Source organism: Motacilla alba, chromosome 17, assembly GCF_015832195.1.
Source record: "Motacilla alba alba isolate MOTALB_02 chromosome 17, Motacilla_alba_V1.0_pri, whole genome shotgun sequence".
Taxonomy (NCBI): domain Eukaryota; kingdom Metazoa; phylum Chordata; class Aves; order Passeriformes; family Motacillidae; genus Motacilla; species Motacilla alba.
Window position 1 is genome coordinate 7,986,949 of NC_052032.1, and position 21,399 is coordinate 8,008,347.

Genomic DNA, 21,399 nt, shown 5'->3' on the forward strand with positions numbered 1-21,399 from the left:
TGGCTGGGTTTGGTTCTCAGGTCACTGGAGTCCCACACCGCCTGCTCAGGGAGGGACTCTGGCCACAAGCCCCAGGCCAGGGGCCACAGCCACCCTTGTTCCCACATCATGGCACCTCTGGCCACCTGTCACAGCCTCCAGCAGAGGCTGGAGGCCTCTAGTGCAGCTAGAGATGGAACCCAGACACAGCCCATGAGCTTCTTCTATTCTTTCTCACTCAGAGTTTGCATTTATTCTTTCTTTAATTTGTAACAAAATGCAGCCAGGCAGGAAAATAGATTTAATTTTTTTTTTCTAACTGTGCAGGAGGGTATAAAACAGTAGGGGAAGCACAGCAGGTTTTGCTTTTGTGCCCTGTCAGATAAATTCAGGGTTATGGACAAGAAAAGCTGGAACCACTTAGGAAAAAATCATAGAGGCTGTGATTTCCAAATTCACTGACTGGGCCCAAGTGCCCACTTCTGAATGTGGTCCCAGCTCCCAAAACACCCCAGTGCCTGTCTCCTGCTGAGGCCCACGTGCACCTGGATCCCTTTGCCCCAAAGGGATGGCAGTGGGGTGGGAGTGTGGATGGAAGGAGAAGCCTTTGCTCAGTTGATTTGTTCATCTGATGCACACAGCATCCCTCCCTGCCAAATCCAGCCAGGATTGAGAGCTGGGACTGAGAGCTGAGGCCCGGCACCCCGAAATGATCCCATTTTATCAGCCTCAGCTCCTCAGGAGCCCGGGCTGGAGGGTGTTGGCATCACCCAGGGGTGCAGAGGACAGGAGCAGCAGTTTGCCAAGCCAGCTCTCCCAGCCAGCACAGGACCTTCAAGCATCCCTGCACCAACCAGATGTACAAGGCAACGAGCTGCCAAAATTATCTGAATGTGCCCCCCCCCACGATGATTGAAGTCCTTCCTGGGAAGTGCCAGGCTGAAGGTGAGCACAGCATTAGGCAGCTTATTAAATTAATAGTGCATTAAAGAACTCAGGGGAGGTGGAAGGGAGGGGAAAGGGAAAGAGAAGGTTTGTAACATCACAGAAATATCCTGGCTTACCTTCTGGCATCTTCAAGAGACTGGAAATGTGGGACTGCATCCAGCTGCCTTCTCTGGGGCAAAATTCCTTTGGCTTCTGTGGGAGGTTTTACTCAAATAAGGATTGCAGGATCAGACCTGTTATTGTCACTGCAATTAACATTTAGATCCACATCTAACATGAACTGTTACAGCCTGGTTAGGGAGAAATTTAATTTGCTCTAAACAGCTCGATGGGAGAGGAGCATGAAATGTCCTGGTTATGGTAATTTCGTGTGTTGGGAGTCTGCAGAGGTGGATTTGCAGCCCTGGCTCTCATAACCCTGGGATCTGCTGCAGCCAGGGAGCTGAGCCTGCTTTGGGATTGGGCTTTGGGGCCACATCCCCACCCCTGTGCTGGTGATGGACACACTCAAAGCCCCAAAGGCCTTGGGCACCCAGCAAGGAGGGGATGGGCAGGTGAGAGCCCCGCTCTGCCCCGAGCTGTGCTTGCCCTTATCAGACAGATGAGCTTTAGTTTGTCTATTAGGAAACCAATTTCCACCTTTGAGCTGTCAGTCTGTACACAGATACGCAGGAAATCTGTGATTTTTGCACTCTGAGAGACTTTGAACCTGCTTTTCCTGACAACCCCCAACTTTCCTTTATTTCCTCCCTTATTTCCTTTTTTCCCCTTTTCTCCCAGGAGTTGATGTAACTCACTGTTAAAAACTGACTTGGAGATGAAACTTGGCATTTAAGGTCCCAGCCCGGGAGCAAATGAAGTTACCAGTTATAAACACACACCAAAATCTGTTTGGACATGCTGAAATTACAGGAGCAGAGGATTAAAAGGATCCAAGACTCTTTATTTAGTTTTAACTTCTGCAGCTCCACCTGAGTGTCAGTTTGCAGCTGCTTGCCTGACACAAGATGGGTCCTTTTAGGTGTTTTTTGTTCTTCAGGCGGGTTGCAATGGATTTGGAATTTTTATTCTAAAGCAGATGGGCTGGTGAAGGGTCCCAAACTGGGATCCTGGGTGTTGCCAGCTGCGTACCCCTCATCCAACCATCCCCACGTGGCTCTGCCCTGCAGGAAGGGCAGCGTCTTGTGTTCTCCTACAACACAAGAGTTGTAGGAGAAATCCAGGTGTTGGGGGGCCTTTCCAGAGCCTTTCCTGCGTGGCTTGAGATCCCACAGTGACAGGAGTGATGGAGTGATAAGAGCACGCGGGGATACAGCGATGGCAGATAAGAGGCCTCACTTTTCCAGGAGGAGCTAATATTTCTGGCACGAGACGCCCTGCCAATTAAAGAATAAATCAGGGCAGATAAGGCTGGGGAGCATTCCACGGATCTGCCACACAGGGAGAACATCTGGCACATCCCTGATTGTCCCAGCTACCCCAGTGCACTCACTGCAGGAGAGCTGGCTTGTCTCTGGGAGCTACCTGTGCCAGCATCACCCCCTCCCCAGCAGCTGTCCCTGGTGTCACTCCAGCCTCGCTGAGTGCCCAGCCCTGCTCCCCAGCGTGTGCGAGCAGCTGCAGCGTGGCCCCAGCCTGTTTGTTATGCATGTTACGGCCCTGGAAAGCGAGGGTCGATAGGATGTTTAATATGCTTCATGCATAGTGGAGTCGCTCTGGTCCATCAAGCCACTAATACACATTCTTCCAGGGCTGAGTATCATTTATTAAACCTGGAGGCCTGCCTGGCAAGGGGGGGCCGGGGCTCAGGGAAGCAGCCAGCGGTGCTGCTGGGGTGGTACCGGCGGTGCTCAGGAGGCGAGAGTTTGCAGAGGAGCAACACGCACACACACACACGCACAGAGAGTTATTTGTTGTGCCTCACGGATGGGAAATGGAATAAATCGTGCTCTGAGCGCTGTGACAGCCCGGGGACAGGCAGTGGGCTCAGGAGCATCGCTGGGCACAGCTGGCATTGCTCAGCATCACTCTGGGAACCCCCTCTGCTCCCCCTCCCAGGCTGCCGCTGCAGCGCTACGCACCTCTTTTTTTTTCCCCTCTTTTTTCTCTTCCCCCTTCTTTCATCATCTCTTTTCCCTTCCTCCTCTTTCCCCCTTCCTTTCCCTCCCTCTTTGCTGCTCTTTCCCCATCTTTTTCCTCTCCTCTTTTCCTTCTATTTCCACTCTTCTTCCCTTCTCTCTTTCCCCTCTCCTTTTATCCCCTCCTTTCCTTCTCTTTCCCCTCTCCCTTCCTCATCATCTCTAATTTCCCCTTCTCACCACCTCTTCCCCCCCCCTTTATTTTTTCCCTCCTCCCTTTCGTTTTTCCCTCCTCCCCCCCCATTTCCTCCCTTTCCCCCATCACTTTAAGAAAAAAAAACAACAACAAAAACACAACCCCCCCCCAAAAAAAAAAAAAAAAACCCCAAAAAACCAAACAAAACCACCAGCCAGCAGCGCAGCGCTCTCCGCGGGCCGGCGGGGCGGGCGCGGGGCGGCGCTGCTCGGCTCGGCTCGGCTCGGCTCGGCTCGGCTCGGCTCGGCTCGGAGCTCGGAGCTCGGCCGCTCCCCCTGCGCGGGCCCCGGCGCGGAGCCGGGCGCGCCCGGCGGAGTTACATTGTTGGAGTTTGCCACAACTCCGCGGCCTCGGCTGCGCGGGGCCGCCGCTGCGGGGCCGCTGCGGGGCTGCAGCTTCCCCGCTGCCTCCTCCTCCTCCTCCCTTCCTCCCTCCTCCTCCTCCTCCTCCTCCCCGTGGGTGTTTTTTTTTTTCTCCCCTCCTCCCCTCTCCCCCCGCGCTGATTTCCCTCCCCTCCGCCCGCCCTGCCTGTGTGTTTTCGCCGCCGCGCTCGCCGAGCCCCTTGGCATGAGTTAAGCACCAGCCATGGACACCAAACACTTCCTGCCGCTGGGTGAGTTCTGTTCCGAGAGATTCTCCGTTCCTACCGCGGGGGGTGGGGGGTGCTCCGGGACGATAAAATCAGCGCCTGTCCTGCCGCTCTCCCCCTCCCCGGCTCCGCTGCCCCTTCCAGCGGCGCGCTCCGGGGGGCGGCGGGCGGGGGATGCGCTCGCCCCTTCCCCGGGGAGCGCGGCGGCGAGCGGCCCGGCCCCGGCCCCTGCCCCCGGCCCCTGCCTTCCAGTTGGTATTTTTCTTTTGCTTTGCTGTTTTTTTTTTTGGTTTTTTTTTGGTTTTTTTTTTTTCCGTGGCGCAGCCCCGGGGACGCCGGGCCCTGGCCGGGAAGCCGAGCCGGGCCGGGCCGGGCCGGGCCCCGCCGTGCCGGTCGGGCAGCGGCCCCAGCGGCGCTCGGAACGGGGCAGCGGCAGCGGGCAGAGCCCCCTCCCCGCCCGGGGCCGGCTCTGCTCGGGGCTCGGCAGCGCGCAGCCTGTGCTTCCCCCTCTTGCCTTTCCCCTCGGTTTATTTTTTTTCTTTAATTTTTGACTTTTTCTCCTTTTTTAAAATATTTTTTCCCCTCTCCCCGCGGCAGCCGGGCAGGGGGAGGCAGCGCCCGGCCCCTCCGTTCGCATCGCCGGCTCCCACCGCCGCTGTTGGGACCCTCCTGCCTTTTTGTTCTTATTTTTTTTCCCCCCTCCCTCTCCTCCTTTTAGCTGCGTTTTAAAACCTATTTCCCGCCGGAGTTTGCCATCGTTTCGGTGACTGAGTCAAGTCCTGGCTTGTAAGGGCGAATGCCTCCCGCGTCTCGCTTCCAGGAGAAGTGATATTGCAGAGCTTAGGGCTCGGGGTGGGGGGAAGAAAAGTTTGAGCGAAGTGGCCTGACGCCAAGTGCGGGCTCGGGGGAAGAGGGGCGAGTGCTGCCATCCCTGTCCCCGCTCCGCCCGGTGCCTCCCAGCCTCCGGCAGAGCGAGCCGTGCCCAGCGAGACCGTCCCTGCTGCCTTCCCTGGGCTTTAAATCTCTGCTCAGCCTCTCCAGCCTGCCGCTGGTGTGTTTTGATTCTTTCTTCCTCTTGTTTTTTTTTTTTTTCTTTAACGTGTTGGTGGTTTTTTTTTTTTTTTTTTTTTTTTTTTTTTTTGCTTGTTTTGTTGACAAATTGCGATTTCGGTTATTTCTTTCAAAGAGCAGAATAAATACAAACAACCATCATGAGGTTTCCTGCAAGCCCAGCCCGCTGAGAGGTTTTTCCAGGGCTGTGGTGGTCTGGGGGCTTTGGCAGGGAGACCCTGGCCCTGTGGGCTGGCAGGGCTGTAGGTGGCATCTCCCAAAAATCCCAGTTTCACAGTGCCCCTCGTTGTCTGGGCTGGGAGATGCTGCTGGGGCCAAAAGCATCCTCACCTGCGGTGTGTCCCTGGCTCCAAATCAAGCCAGCTCCTTCTGGCTGGGGCCAGCGCAGCTCTTGGGGCTCATCCCAGCAGAAGGTGCCTCTCTTGCCTCGTTGGAGTGCTTTAACCATTTCCTTGGATGCTCTTGTGGAAGACAATCCAAATCTCTGTTGATCCGGGCAGGCTCAGGCCTCTGTGTATGTTAATTGTGTTTTCTGTCAGTCCTGAGCTCCCCTGTTATGCTGTAAATGCTAAAAAATCCATCGTGTTATTGGTCAGGTTGGTTTGAGGGGGTAGGAGGGGGAGAGTCTGTGGCTGCTGGCTTGGGGAAGGGTTTTCACTCTGGTGCAAAGTGGCAAACAACTGATTTATCTGCTCATTTAGAAATGGGACTGTGCCACGAAATGGGCAGCACACCAGGAGCATCCCCAGGGCAAACAGGGCAGCCCCTCAGGACAGCCCTGCTGGGGGAGGTTAAAACTTCTCATCCTTGTCTCAGGAGAAAATCCATCTGTCTGGGGGAGCTGTTTGGGGTGGGTGGTCTGGGATTGGCTGGAGAGACCCCCAAATTTTGTGTGCTGGTCTTTGGTCACTGATTATTGGGAAAAATCCCTTGACTGCAAGGGCAGTGTTTGCTGCAGGTTTTGGAGGGGAAATCTTGGTCCTGCTCCGGGCAGTGCAGGCAGGTTGTGTCTAAAAGCTTGTGAGCAGTTTGTAGGATTGAGGGGAATGTGAGCTGAGACCTTCCCAGAGCAGAGCTGGGAGAGCCATGGGGCCTCTTTGGACCAGGATGGTCCAAACCCCACCAGGTCCCAACTTTGCAGGGTCCTGGCGTGTTCCACCAACCCTTTCTCATGTCATTTTTTGGAGCTGGTGCTGGAAAAACCCAGGGGAGAAAACCAGCCCAGCTTGTGGGGTTTGTTTCCCTGCACACCGGTGCAGGCCTGAGCGGGGGCACAGCAGCAACACGGCCAAAATTCTACTCCATTTCTGTGTCCCCTTCAAAATCCCTGCTCAGTTTGGCCCAGCAAGGCCAACCTGGTGGTTCCTGGCCAAGTCCTGCCCGTGGTTACACTTAGATAACCCCGCTGATGTCATGGCTGGAAGCGTGGCCAGCACTGGGCACTTTTAATAGTAGTATCTCATTTTCCTGCTTCTCTGGAGAGCTGCTGGCAGATGCCAGCCAGAGGCTCCCCGTGAGGACAGCACGTCCCTGGGCATCTCCCAGGCTGGCTGCTGTCACCTGTCTGCCATCCCACTGCCAGGACAACCCGCAGCCTGGCACGGGGGCTGTGGGCACAGGTACCACAGCCCTGATGGGGCTTCAAACAGTTACAGTCCTGCTTTGCTAGGCTTAGCTAGCTCAGGCCTGTCCAGTTTTTGCTCCTCTGTGTTGTGCTGGGTCTCCAGGAGGAGGAAAATGAAGAAAAATCCGTGGTGTGGGGATCACCTGTGGTGGGGTGCGTGAGGTCAGGCTTTCCCGGGGCACTGATGTGCAGACCAAGGGCTCGTTTCCTCAGGTGGCTGCTCGTTCTCTGCCTTTTGCCATCCTCTTAGTGCTCTGCTTTCCCTCTGCCCATTCCCTGGGTATCTCAGGGGAGGAAAATAGGAGTGCTGAGCTCAGGGAGCTCTCCCAAGGCTCAGCTTTGTGGGGCAAGAAACAGTTAACGGGTGTCCGAGGCTGGTGCTTCTCTCCGGAGGTCACTCCAGCAGGTTGTAACCCCTGTGTGTCCCTCTTCCCACCCTGCAGCCCTGCCAGGGCCAGCTGCAGCTGCTCAGGATGTGGGGTGAGGACTGTCCGTGCCGTGCTCAGGGCTGGAGCAGCAACACTTCCCAGGAAAACAGCAAAACAACCCCGTGCACGTGCAGCTGGGCCAGCCCAGGGCTGGGGCTGCTCGGTGAGCATCCATCAGGCACCTTCATCCTGATCTGAGCCTGTGGGATAAACCTGGGTGCTGCACAGAGCTTCTTTGGGAACCTCTGTTTGGGTTGAGACCTCACCACCATGCTCAGTCCTGCTCTTGGTACGCTCAGAAAATCGGTAGCTGATGTGACAAATCTGCAGGGAGGAGAACTGAGGGATGTGGGAAGCATCTGAGCAGCCCAGTGAGGAAGGAGGAATCCTCTGCCCCACATCTGGTTGGCTCCATGGGGCCGGAGCAGGAGGTGAAGTCTGGTTGTGTCCTGGTCTCTCTTGTAGGGCTCGACCTCTCTTCTTTGCCATGTGCAAAACAAGCTGGGAAGGAGTTTTTGCCTTTTGCAGATCTGGGTTGTGGCAGTGAAATAAATCCTCAGAGCGTCCCTGAGTTTATTCCACGTCGTCCTGCTGGGTTGGAGGGAGCGTTTGTGTTTCTCAAATTTAGGGTATTTTATTTATTTGAGAGAGAGCGGGGGAGAAAGCCACAGAATTTGAGTTATTCATTGCAAATATTATTATTGGCGTTTTGCTCCTGTTGAGGGGGAAAAAAAAAACCCAACAAGGGGGGAATCAAAACATTTCACTGGAAAATACACCCTGGCTTTGTCCCACCCACATCTTCAAGGCAGAAATAAATATTTATTAAGAAATGGGTTAAAAACCTTTTTGTTGAGTATTGTTTTCTGGGAGCAGGGGTGGGTTGCCATATGCCAGAGCCCTGGCACCGGGCTGAATTTTAGATTTTTTAGGGTTTTTTTGCAGGATGGTTAAGGAAAGAAACAAACAGAGGAGCTGTGGGTGCTGCAGGGCTTTGGGGTGCGCTTTGGTCCTGCCTCGTCTGTGGGCTCTGTGTTCCTGGGAGCATCCTGGTGCCTTTTCCTGGGGATTGTGTGTGCTCAGAGTATTCCCTGAGGCTCCCAGCTGCCTGAAATCCCCAAATCATTCCTGCTATAAATAACCCAGCAGTGAGACAGCAAGAGCTGGTGGCCCTTGGCAAGGGATTTAACAGGGCTGTGGTGATGGTGTGGGGACACTGAGGGGTCCCTGTGCCCCAGCTGGGCTCCTGCACTGAGCCAAAGCCTGGGATCCCTCAAACCCCTGCTGGCCGAGTGCTGTGGGGACCTTCCTTGCGGGCTGGGCAACCTAATTGGGCTCCAATTAATCCTTCTTGGCTCTGATCCCCAAGCTGGGGAGGGATCAGAGGGGAGGAACTGGGCTCTCCTCGCGCTGACCTGTGGTGTGGAGGGGTCTGGGCATTTCAGAGGGGTGCTGGGGGATGTGGAAGGATGTGGGCACTCGGGAGGGATGCTCAGAAGTGTGGAGGGATGCTCAGAAGTGTCAGGGATGCTCAGCACTTGAGGGATGCTCAGTCTGCACGGGATCCATCCCAGCACTTCCCTAATTGCTTCCTAAAAGGCCCAGGTGGGCTCTTGGAGTCAGCCGAGCTACAAAGCAATAGGGGAGGCAGCCTGGGTGGTTTTATTTTAATTGATTTTGTCAGGAGTTGCTGTATTTTATTACATTTAAAGACTAGACTCTGGAATAACTTTGAACGTTTGACACGCACACAAAAAGCAGCTTTCTGACATTTTCCTCTTTGCTTGTCTTTTATTTTATTTCTCCCCTCTCCTCCTCCTCAAAGGGAAGCGTGTGCCTGGAGGGAGGACAGAGGAGGAGGAGGGAGGAGCGGCTGTGCCTCTCCAAAGGCTGCTCCCAACATCAAGGCAGCGCGGAGCAGATGAAATAATATTGCAAATAAGGATTTAAAAAACCCTACAGAAGGATCCCCACACATGCCAGCCAGCTCAAAACTGCCAGAAGATTTTCCGACAGAAGCAATTTAGCCTGGGAAAATGCTCTATTGTTGAGATGGAAACTGGCTGTGAGAACTTGCCTTTTCTGACAAGGTTTGGCTTAGAAAAAGCAAAGCAAAGTCAAGGAAATCAACCTGAGTTTTTATTTAGAGGGGAGGGAGCTTTTCAAAATGGAGGGTGTTTTCTGAGATAAACAGGGAACAATTCCCTTGTGAGAAAGGGAAGAAAGGGCTCAAATTAAGCCCAAATGCAGCTCCTCTCCTTTGAAATTTTGTTTAACGTGGAGTTAAAAAATAATCCTGTTCAAACAGACCATTGGTAAGCACGAAATGCTTGGGCTTTTTTCTTTTTTTTTCTCCCCCTCTCTTTCCCTTTTCTCTAACTGTGATCCACAGTAAAAGTTCCAAGGTTGCACCTCGGGGCTGTAATTCTGGTCGCAGCTGTGCCCGTGCCAGCTCCTGCCTCTGCACATCAGCAGGGCATGGATCTTGCCTCCAAAATTCCTTGTCTGCCCAGACGAGGCAGATCCAGGGTGGGAAACTGAGGCTCGGGGGAGTGTCTGAGCTGGGAACGGGGCCCGGAGCGAGGGCGTGGGGTGGTGGTGAGAGCTGGGCTGGCAGCCCTGCAGAGCTGATCCCGCTGGGATGGCAGCTCCGCCGAGCTCCCCTGGGCTTTGCAGGGTCCAAAACCTCCAAACCCACTCCGCCCCAAAGCTGCTTTTTGGCCCAGGAGCAAAGGAAAGCTCCCAGGTGGGGTTTGTGGGCGAGCCAGGTGCTCCCAAAGCACAGGGCAAGGAAGAAACACCCTAAAGATTTGGGGAGTTGGCTGGTATCCCCTTCTGCTCCCTCACTCTATGTTCATTGCTCCTTCTTCCAAACCCTGGGGGATTTGATTTTTTGGTCAAAGACTTGGTTTCTTGGGCCATGAGTGGAGGTTGGTGGTGTATTTGAGTCTTTCCCAGGATCCCATCAGCTGCAGGATGGCTGCAGAGCCAGGAGATAAAAGGAGCAATAGCAGTATTGGGGACCAATAAAATGGTAATGGGATTCCCAGCTGGCTGTTACTTTTCATGGGCTCCTCTTTTGTAGAGTTTTGGCTTTCTTCAGCTTTACAGACTTGGGGAAAAAAAAGGAAAAAAATCCAGGGAGGGGGAGCTGAGGGAGGCTCCTGAGATTTACAGCCCCCTCAGCTCCTGGGGCAGATCCTTTGTGCTGCCAGGAGCGGATTAGGGAGGGATGCCCCATCTCGTTTCAGCTGGGCGGGAAGGCAGAAACATTCGATTATTGTTTTTCCATTTCTGGCTGACAAGTGAGTGCTGGAGGAGAGTTGTTTTCTTTGTGTGTTGTTTTTTTTTTCTTTTTTTTCCTTTTGCTGTGAACTCTGTGGGCTGCTGCGAGACAATTTTGTTGTGGGCAGCGCGTCTCCTACGTGCCCGTTCCGGAGTGGCAGTGAGGCAATGGCAGTGGTGAGGCAAGAGCGGAAGGAGGAGGGCAGGAGGGGAGAGCTTCCAGCCAAAATCCACCCCGAGACACGGAGGTGGTACAGGTTGGGATGGGAGGAGATGGAGGAGCTGAGCGAGGGATGGTGAGTGGTGGCAGAGAAGAGCTGGAGCAGAGCCAGGGGCATCACATCGAGCTGGGGGAGCTGCTTGGCTGCTCCTGGGGGTGTGGAGGGTGGGTGAGAGTGGTTTGCCAGTGCTGCAGCTTCCCTTCCCTGCCCTCAATGACCTGCGTGAAGGTGGGGGCTCTTGGAAAAGGGATACCGAAGATATTCTGTACTGGTCATCCTTACCAGGCTAAGCTGGGCTTCCCTTCTGCCCCCAGCCCTTCTTTTTCTGCCCCATTTGTGGGAGATGAGTGATTTTATCAGGCTGGAGGAGCTGTGCTCTCTGACAGTGTGGAGCAGGCGCCGGGTCGTGCTGGGGGTGCTGGAGCACGCTGTGCTGGGGAAAGCCATGATCCCACACTGCGTCCCATCAGTGCTGGGGCTCCTTCTGGTGACCCCTCACACCCCACAGCAGCCCTGGGGGGGATGTTCAGTGGTTGAGCAGGAAGAAGGGGTACCAAGGATGGTCCCCACGGCCTGTGAGGGAGCAGGTGACTTGAGCGAGCTGAAAGCCGCCGTCGCGGAGCTCCGCACCTGCGTGACCAACCCTCCCTGCTGACCTGCACTTGTTCAAGTGTGACTTTCAATTGATCATAAAAATCCAGCGTGATTCACAGCGTTCCTGCCCTGCAGCCTGCCGGGCTCTGTCTCTCAGCATTCACGTAGCGTGAGAGAGCAGATTGCCCTCCAGTTCATCCTGCTCAGCCGTAATGGGGAGCCGCTGCTCGCTGGGGCTGCTCCCCCCACACACTCCTGGAATATATTAAAGGCAGTGGCTTAGCATTTTAATTTCATTTCTTTCCCCCCCTCAAATGTATGAAGAAAACTCCTCTCCAAACCTCGGGGTGTGGGGAGAAGGGAGGGAGTGCAGCTCCTCTCTCCATCCCGGCGCAGCCCCCGCGTGCGTGCGTGTGGCTCACAGACAGTGAAATTGCACCCTAGAGTTATAAAGCAATTGTCTAGCTCAGCAGCAGAATGAGCATGAAATGGTGCAGAAAGCAACTAAATAAAATTGGGTAAGGCAGATGCATGAAAATAATGACATCTCTATCCTGTAGTCAGGCGCGCTCGCTCTTCCTCGCTGATAAACTTTTATAACAGACTTTGCATTTATTTTCCCGGGAAACTCTCCTGCCATGGAGATGTGTGTTGGTGTGGGGTGGGCCCCTGCACCCCCTGTCCCGTTTTTTGGGGCTGTACATCCCTGCCCCTCTCCCCCCTCCCCGTCTTTTCCTTGTTTTTGTTTTCGGAGCGGGGTTTTTCTGCTCAGTCAAACCCCAAAGCGATAACCTTTGCGACTTCGTTTCCTTTTTGGTGGCCGTGCCAGGCTGAGGGAGCCCTGTGAGCTGCTGGCTCTCAGGGTGGCCTCTCATGTCCCATGCAGATGGAATGAAGAGATGTTTTCCTGCTTTGCTCTCGCTTTGGAGGTTTCTCCTTTTCCCTGTAAGGCTCAGGCTGAGCAGGCTGGTGTGTGGGGTTTAGGATGCCGCAGCAGGGATGGAGCACCAGGTTGGTGCACTGGCTCTGTCATCCCTTCTCCCTGGTGATGGCTGGTGACACCAGGGCCACCTGCTCCCACACTCTTTATTTATCCATCTGAACGGATTAAAATGCTGCCAGTTTGGGCCTGGAGAATTGACTTCAGCTGTGATTCCTCCCCAGCCTTTCCCCTGGGCTCTGAGCTGCTGTCCCTGCTCCCGCAGTGCCTTGGAGTTGCTGTGTTCCATCCACTCCCAGGAAGCTGATGCTTCCAGCACAGTCCAATGTTTTGCTCATTTTGTGCCAGGATCCCCGTGGAGACTGGGAACAAGCAGCTCCTCTTCCCACCCAAGGGGCCCTTTAGGTGACATTAAGGCTGTGTCCCCGCTGTCCTCATGCCCTCCTGCCTCTGATGGCATGGCTGGGCGCCGCTCCACGTGCTTGTGGTGCCAGGGATGCCCTTTGTGGATGGGGTGCTGCCTGCTGTGCAATGCCTGGATGCTTTGGAGGGCTCAGGACTGAGCTGCTCGTGGATTCCTTTCCTCGTCTGCGAGGAAAAATCAGCCTTGGGCTGTGCCGGGGAGCCTGGGGCTCACCAGCCAGCTCCTCTGCAGCAGAATCTCCATCTCTGCCTGGGCTGTGTCCCTGGGGTCCCAGATTAGCTGCTCCAGTGCCTGCCCATCACACGCAGCCCAGCGTGGATCCCATGGGTGGGCTGGAGCTGCTCAGCCCCGCAGCACAACAACATTTCCCCTCCTCCTGCCAAAACCCAGCTCCTCTGGAGTGAGGCAGAGCAGGAGGTTTCCCTGCAGGGATTGTTCTGGCTCTGGGCAGCTGGATGCCAAAGCCCTGCCAGCTTTTTTGCTGGTGTGGTTCTGCAGCACCAGGGCTGCGAGGAGGAGGAGGAGGGAAATGCAGGCGTGCAAAAATCAGTGTGAAAGCATAAATCAGGCCAAGAGTGAAAGGTTAAAGAAATCCAGAGGAAGCAGAGTGATGTGAGTGATAGAAAGGGGTTTCCTGTACCTACAGAGGCCACCCAGGCTCCTTTCCTGCCAGGGCAAACCAAAACTTTCTGCACCTCTAAGCAAATTGTGGCTGGCTGCTTGGGCAGGCTGTGAGCCAGCTGTGCCAGCCTGGGTGTTAATGCCTTGTGCTTTACAGGCTGCTCTCCCCAGCCCCTGCCCTGGGATTTATTTATAGGATGCCCAGGCAGATCCTGGGAAGCACTGCAGTCAGGAATAGGGCTCAGAGGGCAGCCTGCAGTGACCTGTGCTGCCCTAAATGCACATCTCTCCACTGCCAGCCTTGCTGGTTTTCTGCACTGTGCTCCTCATCAGGGTCTGGGTCTCAGAGGGGCTCCAGGAAGAGTTAAGGCTCCTGGGACAATCACCTGCAGGCCCCTATTTGAGCACTTAGGAAGGCTTAGCTGATCCCAGCTGGGATAGCCTGGCCCCAGGCCAGCTGGGTACCTGTTGTGTGCAAATGTGGAGCCTTTAAACAGCGGCTCAGAGCTGGGGCTTTTTGGGAGCAGGACCCCCAGAGGGCAGATTGGGGTGGCTGATGCTGGCACCCCAAATTACACCCTGCTTATAAGGTCGGGAGACGCAGATTTTGTTGGCTGAGGGGTTTTTGGCAGTGTTTGGAGCTGTGTTTTGGTAGCAGTGCCCTGGTGCTTTACCTTGGAGTGTCACCCTCCTCTCCGAGGGGGGAAAACCAGCAATTCCCTTCTGGCAGGTTCGTGCCTCACCTGTGGGGCAGGTTTGTTCTGTGGGAATCGGAGGCCACCCAGCTCTGCTGGGCTCGGGCTCTCGCTTTTCCCACTGCATTTTTCTGTCTGGGGTGGCTGAGGGGTGCCGGGCGCCGCTCCCTGCGGGCACCCGGGCGCTCCTCCGGTTGTCCCGGTGTTGAGCCATGGGAGCTGAGGCTGGGCAGGCCAGGAAAACCACGTCTGGCCAGCTTTCACGGCCTCTAGGTGTGTGCAGGAAATGTTGCAGGGCAGGGATTTCTTGCAGCAGGCCCTGGGTGGCAGGTAACAAACAGCAAGGTGCCCATCTGGAGCCCTCACCCACGCACACCAGGGGAGGCTCCTCCTCTCAAGGCACCTTCCCAAAACCCTGGGGCAGCACAGGGGATGTGGGGCTGCTCCAGGAATCCTCCAGGTCTGTTTCTTGGAGCGGTTGCATTTGCCCTCGGATGCTGGAAGGTGCAGGAAGATGCAGCATCACACCCCGGGGGCACAGCTTGGTGGAGCTCAGCAGCACCCCAGGAATGGTGTTGGAGCCCCAAAGCTCTTCTCAGGTCTTCCTCGAGCAGGCAAACCTTAGGATACAGCCTGGGAAAGCAGTGCCATGGAGGGTGAAGCTCATCCCGGCTCATCCCTGAGAGCAGAGAGATGCTCTGCCCAAAATCTGGGGACCCCAGGCCAGCCCTTTGTAGGGAGGACAGGGCACGTTGTGGTGGGAGAGTGCCGGGTAGGAAGGGGTGAGCCTGGAGCTGGTGTAGGGATGTGCCTGCAGGGTGGGAGCAGCCGGTCCTGCCAGTTCTCCCAGGCTCTGGGAAGTCCCTTGAGCCAGGATGAGGTCCCAGATCCCTCTCTGCCACCAAGGGCTCTTCCTTGGCTGCTCAATTTTAAGTCTTTGAGAGCACAGGCTCTGGGAAAACACCCAGAGAGCCTGGCCCTGGCTGGGAGTAAAAGCCAGCTTTGCGTGGGAAGGGAAGGCAGAGCCAGTGCACTCCTAATTCAAAGCACCTTTACAAATGAATAAGGTAGAAGTGACTAAAGAAAAAAAAAAGCCAACCCCAGTGCATTGAGCTGCCCTGTAATTGTCAGTGTGGAAATCACAGGCACATGAGGACTTGCAGCGAAGGATTAAATCCACAGCCTGATTTCCAAAGTGGTTTCAGGAGATGGGCTCCTGGCGCTGGTTTTGGGGGTCCCGTGGACCTTTGGGCAGAGGAGCTTTTGTCGGGGTGGATTTTTTGTGGAGCCTGTGGCAGGATCTGGAGCTCAGCACTGATTTCATCAGGTGGCTTCAAGATTGCGTCAGCTTAGCCGAGGACTGGGATTGACCTGCAGTGATTTGCTGACTTTATTATTAAGACAATGATGGGGCTGAGCTGAAGGAGAGGGATTTTGGTGTTCTCTGCCTGGTGGGATGACTTGGAACAGCACTGGCAGCACTTTCCCAGTTTTTCAGCCCTTTTTGCTTTGAGGAGGTAAAATCCTGAATGTACCTTGAGGGTTCATTGAGGAGAAGAACTTTCCATCCCAGCTCTTGGCCCTGTCAGTAGCTGCAGAAGAAGAACATTATAAGGAGCTATTCATCATTGCAATTATTTTATTAAGAGAACACTGTGTGCTTGGGAGCTGGAAGAGATGGAGCTTTGGGATGTTTTCAGCATGATAAATACGGGTTGGTTACATCACCCAGCTTTTAAAAAATGGTGTGTGTCGTCCTGGTGAGAGAGGGTTTGCAGACAACCTTGGAGAGGAGGGCCAGGTGGCTGTTCCAGCAGGGACAGCAGTGCCACTTGTCTCTGCCTCGCCCTCAGGAATGGGGAGAGAAATCTCTGGGTTCTGCTAGGTGGGAATTTGAGCCTGTTCTGGGCTGGACACGTTGGAACGGGCTCCTTGGGGACAGGCACGTCATTCCCACACGAGGTGGGGATAACACGGCGCTGCTCCCGGAACGCTCCGTGCAGCCTCTCGCTGCCAGACCCCCAAAATGCTGCTCTCGGGGCTGGTTTGCAGGTTTCTGTCCTGTGCAGGTTTTTCAGGGGTCTCCCAGCCTGGTGCCACCTCTCCCCGCTGTGCCAGGGCCGGTGGCTGGTGGCTCTCAGGCTGGCACCTCCGGCTGCGTTATCGCGGCCGCGCGCCGGGGTAAAGTCCACCATGGGAAAATGCCCGGTGGACTTTTAACTGGAGTCCTCTGGAGAGCCCAGCTTAGGAAGCTTTAACTGTTTCCTGGCAATCTCTGCGGGAAGGCAGAGAGAAGATGGAGCAGAGGACGGGCTGCCCACCCGGGCTCAGCTCCCTGCAGCAAGGGCTCACTGGTGGCCGTGCCAGGGTGGCCGTGGGGACTGTGCCAGCTCGTTCTGGGGTCACCCCTGCGTGTCCCCACCCCTCCACTGGTTTTGCCGTCATAGCCTCAGCTCTTGGCTCAGCTGTGGTCTCCCAAAATGCTGCTTTGGGCATGTAGGGGCTGCTCTGGGGTCACTGGGCTGTGCTGAGGACACAGGCAGTGTCCCTGCCCTGCTCTCCCTGCCCCTGTGTGGCCTCACAGGATGAGCCCCGTGGGTGGGGAGGGATGAGCATCACTCTGCAGCATCCTCACCTATGGGAAGCTGCATCTGGAGCTTGAAAGGGGCCTTGGCACTGCCATTTTTCTGTCCCACACTCTGATTTTGCCTCCTGCTCTAGACACCTGAGTGCCTGGTGGGATTTATTTCAGCATCTTCATACTTCTTCCTTTCTCTTGTTTATATTTTGCAGCTTTTTTTTCCCCCTCCAAGGTGAGTTTCGTTTGCTCTGGGTGGGTCTCTGAGCCCTGAGCAGGTCCCCACTGCCAGCCCAGCTGGTGACAGCAGCACAACCAAGCAGCCACCTCTCTCTGTCATGGGGTGATCAACCAGTTCTCAGTGGGGACAGAGCCGGGGCGTGCTCCAAAGGGATTTATGGAAGGAAATTCATGCAGTGTAGGATTTTTATTCGTGGAGAGCAGCTCAGCATGGGATGGCATCGCTGGCTGTCCCTGCAGGCACCTCTCAGTGGGGGAGTGGGGAAGCTCCCCATGTGCCACCAGCTGTGCCCTTCTCAGTGGAAGTGATTCCAGGGTGAGAAATTCCCACTGTGGAAGCCTTTATTACCAGGCAGAACTAGGTTTGTTTTGTTTATCATCCATTTCCTTGGCTTTGGAGGCATGCCCGGAGTTCTCCAATTTTGTGTGTGTGTGTGGATGTGTGATTTATTAGGATTCAGGGCTGGGGTTTCTTTTTTTTTTTTTTTTTTTCTGGTTTAATTTCACTTCCTCAAACTGACAGGCCGTTTGAACAAACTTCTTTTGGATAATTTCCTCTATAGTTTTAGAGAGCCTCCTAAAAATAAAAAGAGAAAACATTGCAACATGGTCGATAATTAAAAAAACGCCCTGCCTGTGACCAGCCTGGGCCCTGATTTTGGTAACAGAGAGAGCTCAGAGGGTAGAAAAAAACACGGAGTCACTTTTTGGGTGTTTTAAACAGCACTTTAGGGATGGCTGGCTTTGCTTGTTTTGCTGTGAGCCGTGATCCCAGGCACACTTGGGCATGTTCTCCCATCCTCATGCGAGCGCTCCATTAAAAGCGCCGTGCGTGCCTAAACCCCTGCCAGCTCCCAGCTTTGGTTTCCTCTCCTCAGCTCGATCTGTTCCACAGCCGTCAGGAAGAGGGGGGAGGGAGAGGGGGGAAAAAAAAAAATCCATTTAAGAAACGCTGGGAAATGTAATGGGAGCCTCCAGAGAGCAGGTAGGCGAGGGCAGAGCACCTGTAGCTGCCTTGAGCTGGGTTTGCTGGCGGGTTCTGCCCGGGGTTTTTATGAGGATTTCGCAAGCGTGGGTTTCGAAATGGCTCAGAGAGGGTTTGTGCTGGCTGCTGGGAGCTGCCGGGGAGCCCTGGTGGGGTCAGGCAGAGCTGGGGGTACGCAGGGTCCCGGGGGGCTGCGCTGTGCCCCTGCCTGTCAGCACGGAGATTGAGATGAAGGAAAACTTCCTTTCCCACTGTCCCAGCTATGAAAGCATGAGAGAGAGAAAAAGAGAGAGAGAGAGAGATTTCCCCCAGGGATCAGCAGTGATAAAAAGGCTCTCTTTTGAAAAGCAATGAGAGAAAAGAAGTGTGTCTAATCCTCACAGAGAAGAAAGGGAGAACATCCCTCTGCTGCGAGCTGGGCGGGGGCTGGAGGGACCCTGGTGTGGAGGCAGCAGCCCCCTGCTCCTGCCTGCTGCAAAGGAATCCTCTGGGCAGGAGCAGAGAGAAATTTTATTTCCTGGGATGCATTTGGGTGGGCTTAGGGGAGCTGACTGCTGTGGTGCAGGGTGAGGGCAGGGGAGATGCTGCTGGCTCATCCCCGCGTTGCTCAATCCCTGCGGAGGAGCTCTGCTGGCACCCTGCGTGGGAGAGACTTGCACAGATTTTCTTTCCCCTTTTCCCCTTGGCCCTGGGACTGGAGGAGGCTGGAAAGGGGAGCTGCAGCCCCGAGCAAGGAGGGATGTGTGTCCCCAGGGCAGCTATCCCAGGGACTGCTGCAATCCTGGATCCCTTTTTCCCGTTGATGCGGGGCTGTGCAGCTGGCCTGACTGGCTCTAGCAGCTTCTGCCTTTCCTTTCCTGGTCCAACCCTGTCACCATTTCTTCAGTGACAACTGCAGTGTCCAAGCTTGGCACAGGAGCTGCTCTGTTACCCTGTCAGTGATGGGACAGTGGTGGCTTGGCTGCTGGTCCTGTGCTTGCCACGTCTGAGCCGAGGCCACCGGGGTGCTTTTATTGCTGTTGTGGTTGATGATTTATTTCCAGCTGCATCCGCCCCGTCTTGTGACTTGATTAAAAATTAAAGCAAACAGAGTGCTGTGGTGTGGCTGCTGTGAGCCCAGGGTCCCTACCCCGAGCCCTGTGGGGTTCCCAGCCCGTGGACTGGGACAGGGAAATCTAGGAATGGGAGGGACAAGGTGGATGGCAGTGGAGGGAGCTGTCTGGCCAGGAGAGGGGGGTGCTGGGGTGGGAGCCATCAGTAGGATCAGGATCCTTTCACGGACTGCAGAGCTTGTGAATGTTTGTTTGTATCTCCTTGAGCTGAATGATGGTAATACCCAGCCAATGAAGTCCTCATTAGGCTGAAATTAATGAGTTTGTGTTTCAAAATACGGCAACAACAACACTCAAAGCCACAACCCTGCAGAGGGAACTCCATCAGCAAGGGATGGGTGGATGGGGCAGTGGTGCCAGGGAGCAGCTGGGGAGGAGAACCAAGCTGGTGTTGGGGTGTACCTGCTCCCTGCAGAGCCTGGTGGGCAGTGGCACAGTCACAGGGGTGCTGCAGCATCGGGATGTGCCGTTGGGGAAGGATTTTGGAGACACCCATCAGCATTTTGCTGTTGGAGGAGCTTGTGCTGGCTGGTGGGTGAGCATGGAGCATCCTGTGTGCCGGGAGCTCTTGGGACAACACCTCCCATGTCTCGGTGTCACTGCTGCCTGTAGACTCTTCTTGGTGGCGGCAGGAAACCAGGGCTGAAATGCTGAAGATCATCCTAGGATATCCAAGTGCCAGGAGTTTCTGCTGCAGCCTTTGGGGGGGCTGTGGCAGAGCCCACCCCCCTCTGCTTGTATAGGGAGGGGTCCAGTGACTCACGAACCCCTCGCAGAGAAAGGGGAGCAGGAAGTTAGCTCACAGCTCTTGTGAAAGACAGAAGCTGGCTTGATCCCTATAATTAAAGCGGGTGTCAAGGAATGAGGTGCAAATTCCTCAGGGGGCATCTCACCAGGAGGGAGAGCAGCGCCTGCTGCCGACCCGAAAGTGGCAGCTCCTCCCGGGTCAGGGGCTGGGGAGAGGCTGGTGCTGAGTCCAAATGTGAGCCCCCAGCTCCTCTCCTTCCCAGCAGTGAGGAATCGGTGTGGATGGCGAGGCCGTGTGTGTCCTGTCTCCAGTCAGCACAAGGGAGCCACCCGCGTGGAGCTGCGGCCGTGTGCCTGGAGCTCAGCAGGGTGCTGGATCTGCCCTGGGCAAAAATCCTCCTGGGAAACGTGTGGGACCTTCTCAGGGCAGAGCTGGGCAGGGAGTGAGGTGGGTTTGGGGTGCAGTTTGGGAATTGCAAGGGAGCAGGGGCAGCAGCAGCTGGTGGAGGCAGCGGTGGGGTGAGATGCTCTGGGAGGGAGATCTCTGATCTCTCTGAGTCCTCACTGGGGCTGGAGGAACTGCTTGGGGATCCATCCTGCTGGGTGCTGGCCCTGCTGCCTGTGCCACCTCCTTCCCCTGTGGTGCCTGTGTTGCCCCCCAGCACATCTGTGACAGCAGGGAAACTGAGGCACGGGGCTAACGTTGTGTGTTTGTTCCCAGCTCTTGTGCTGGTCCCTTCTTTTCCAGCCACTCCTCCCCGTAGTCCCTGGGCTGGTGCCAGGAGCACGCAGCATTCCAGGGGTGTCCCTCCATCCCCCTCCCCACCCGAGCTCTGTCCCCGTGGCTGCGGTGCCTTCCCAGCAAATGCCAAATCTGCTGAGCAGATGGAAAAACAGAAAAGAGGAAAAAAAAAAACAAAAAACCAACACCCTACCCAATAATATGAGGAAGAAATGTTGGTGTGTCCTGGGTGGATTAGTCGAGACTCCTTGCTGGATTCCTCCGAAGGGAGGTGCTCGTGCTGGAAGCCGGCCACCAGCCAGGCCTGCCGCATTTTTCCTGGATTCTCTTACCATTTGGGGACTGAACTTCAGGCTGAAAAAGATGTATTTTTAACTTGCTTGTGTCTGAGGGTTGTCTCAGCTTCGGGCTGCTTGGCTTTCTCCTGGCCTGGCCATGCGCTGAGTGGATGTGGTGGGAGGTGGGGGCTGGACCCTCCATCCCCAGCTGGACCAGGAGGAGGAGGCGAGAGAAGGAAAGGTTTGTTCTGACGCCAAGAAAACCATTTCAGAAGGTTCCTCCTGCTTGGCCCAAGTGTGGAGCAATGGGAATGGTGTGTCAGGACAATGGCAGCAGCGATGGAGACATGGGCGAGCCAGTCTGGTGTTGAGATCTCTGTGGAAAACAAGGATGAGTATCTTGGCAAGGCCTGTAGCCCCAGCACGCAGGACTGATGGGCCCAGACACCACTGCCTTGGAAACAGCCATTGAAGTGTGCACTATTCCTGTCTCTGGGGCTTGTTTCCCTCTCTCCCAGCTGTGGAGCTGTCACAGGACACTGGCACCTCTGGCCTCTGCGTGCCACCTGGGCTGGCCCAGCCTGGCAGGGTGCTGAGGTTCTCCCGAGGGTCTGCTGAGGTTCTCCCGAGGGTCTGCTGAGGTTCTCCCGAGGGTCTGCTGAGGTTCTCCTGAGGGTCTGCTGAGGTTCTCCTGAAGGTCTGCTGAGGTTCTCCTGAGGGTCTGCTGAGGTTCTCCTGAGGGTCTGCTGAGGTTCTGTCAGCCCAGAGCTCTGCAGGGCAGGGCTGCGGCACGGTGGGCCCGTTGTTTATTGTAGGGTTGGCGGCCACAGTGGCTCTGCAGGGTGTCACTCGCTTCCCCTGCTCAGGGACAGAGCCTGCCCAAGCCAGCAGGACAATCCGGGCTGTGTTTTCATAATTAAAACAAATAAAACAAACCCGTACGCGGCGTTATTTACAATGCGGG

The 21,399-nt window shown here is 55.4% G+C and overlaps 1 protein-coding gene across 1 annotated transcript in view; it reads left to right on the forward strand.

Moving 5' to 3' along the window:
• The first annotated feature begins 3,511 nt into the window (after positions 1-3,511).
• Positions 3,512-21,399, forward strand: part of RXRA (retinoid X receptor alpha) — a 100,334-nt gene continuing 82,446 nt past the window's right edge. The window contains exon 1 of the mRNA XM_038156033.1: positions 3,512-3,874. Coding sequence (XP_038011961.1) covers positions 3,847-3,874 — 28 coding nt within the window. The 5' untranslated portion in view covers positions 3,512-3,846. The remainder of the gene's footprint in view (positions 3,875-21,399) is intronic.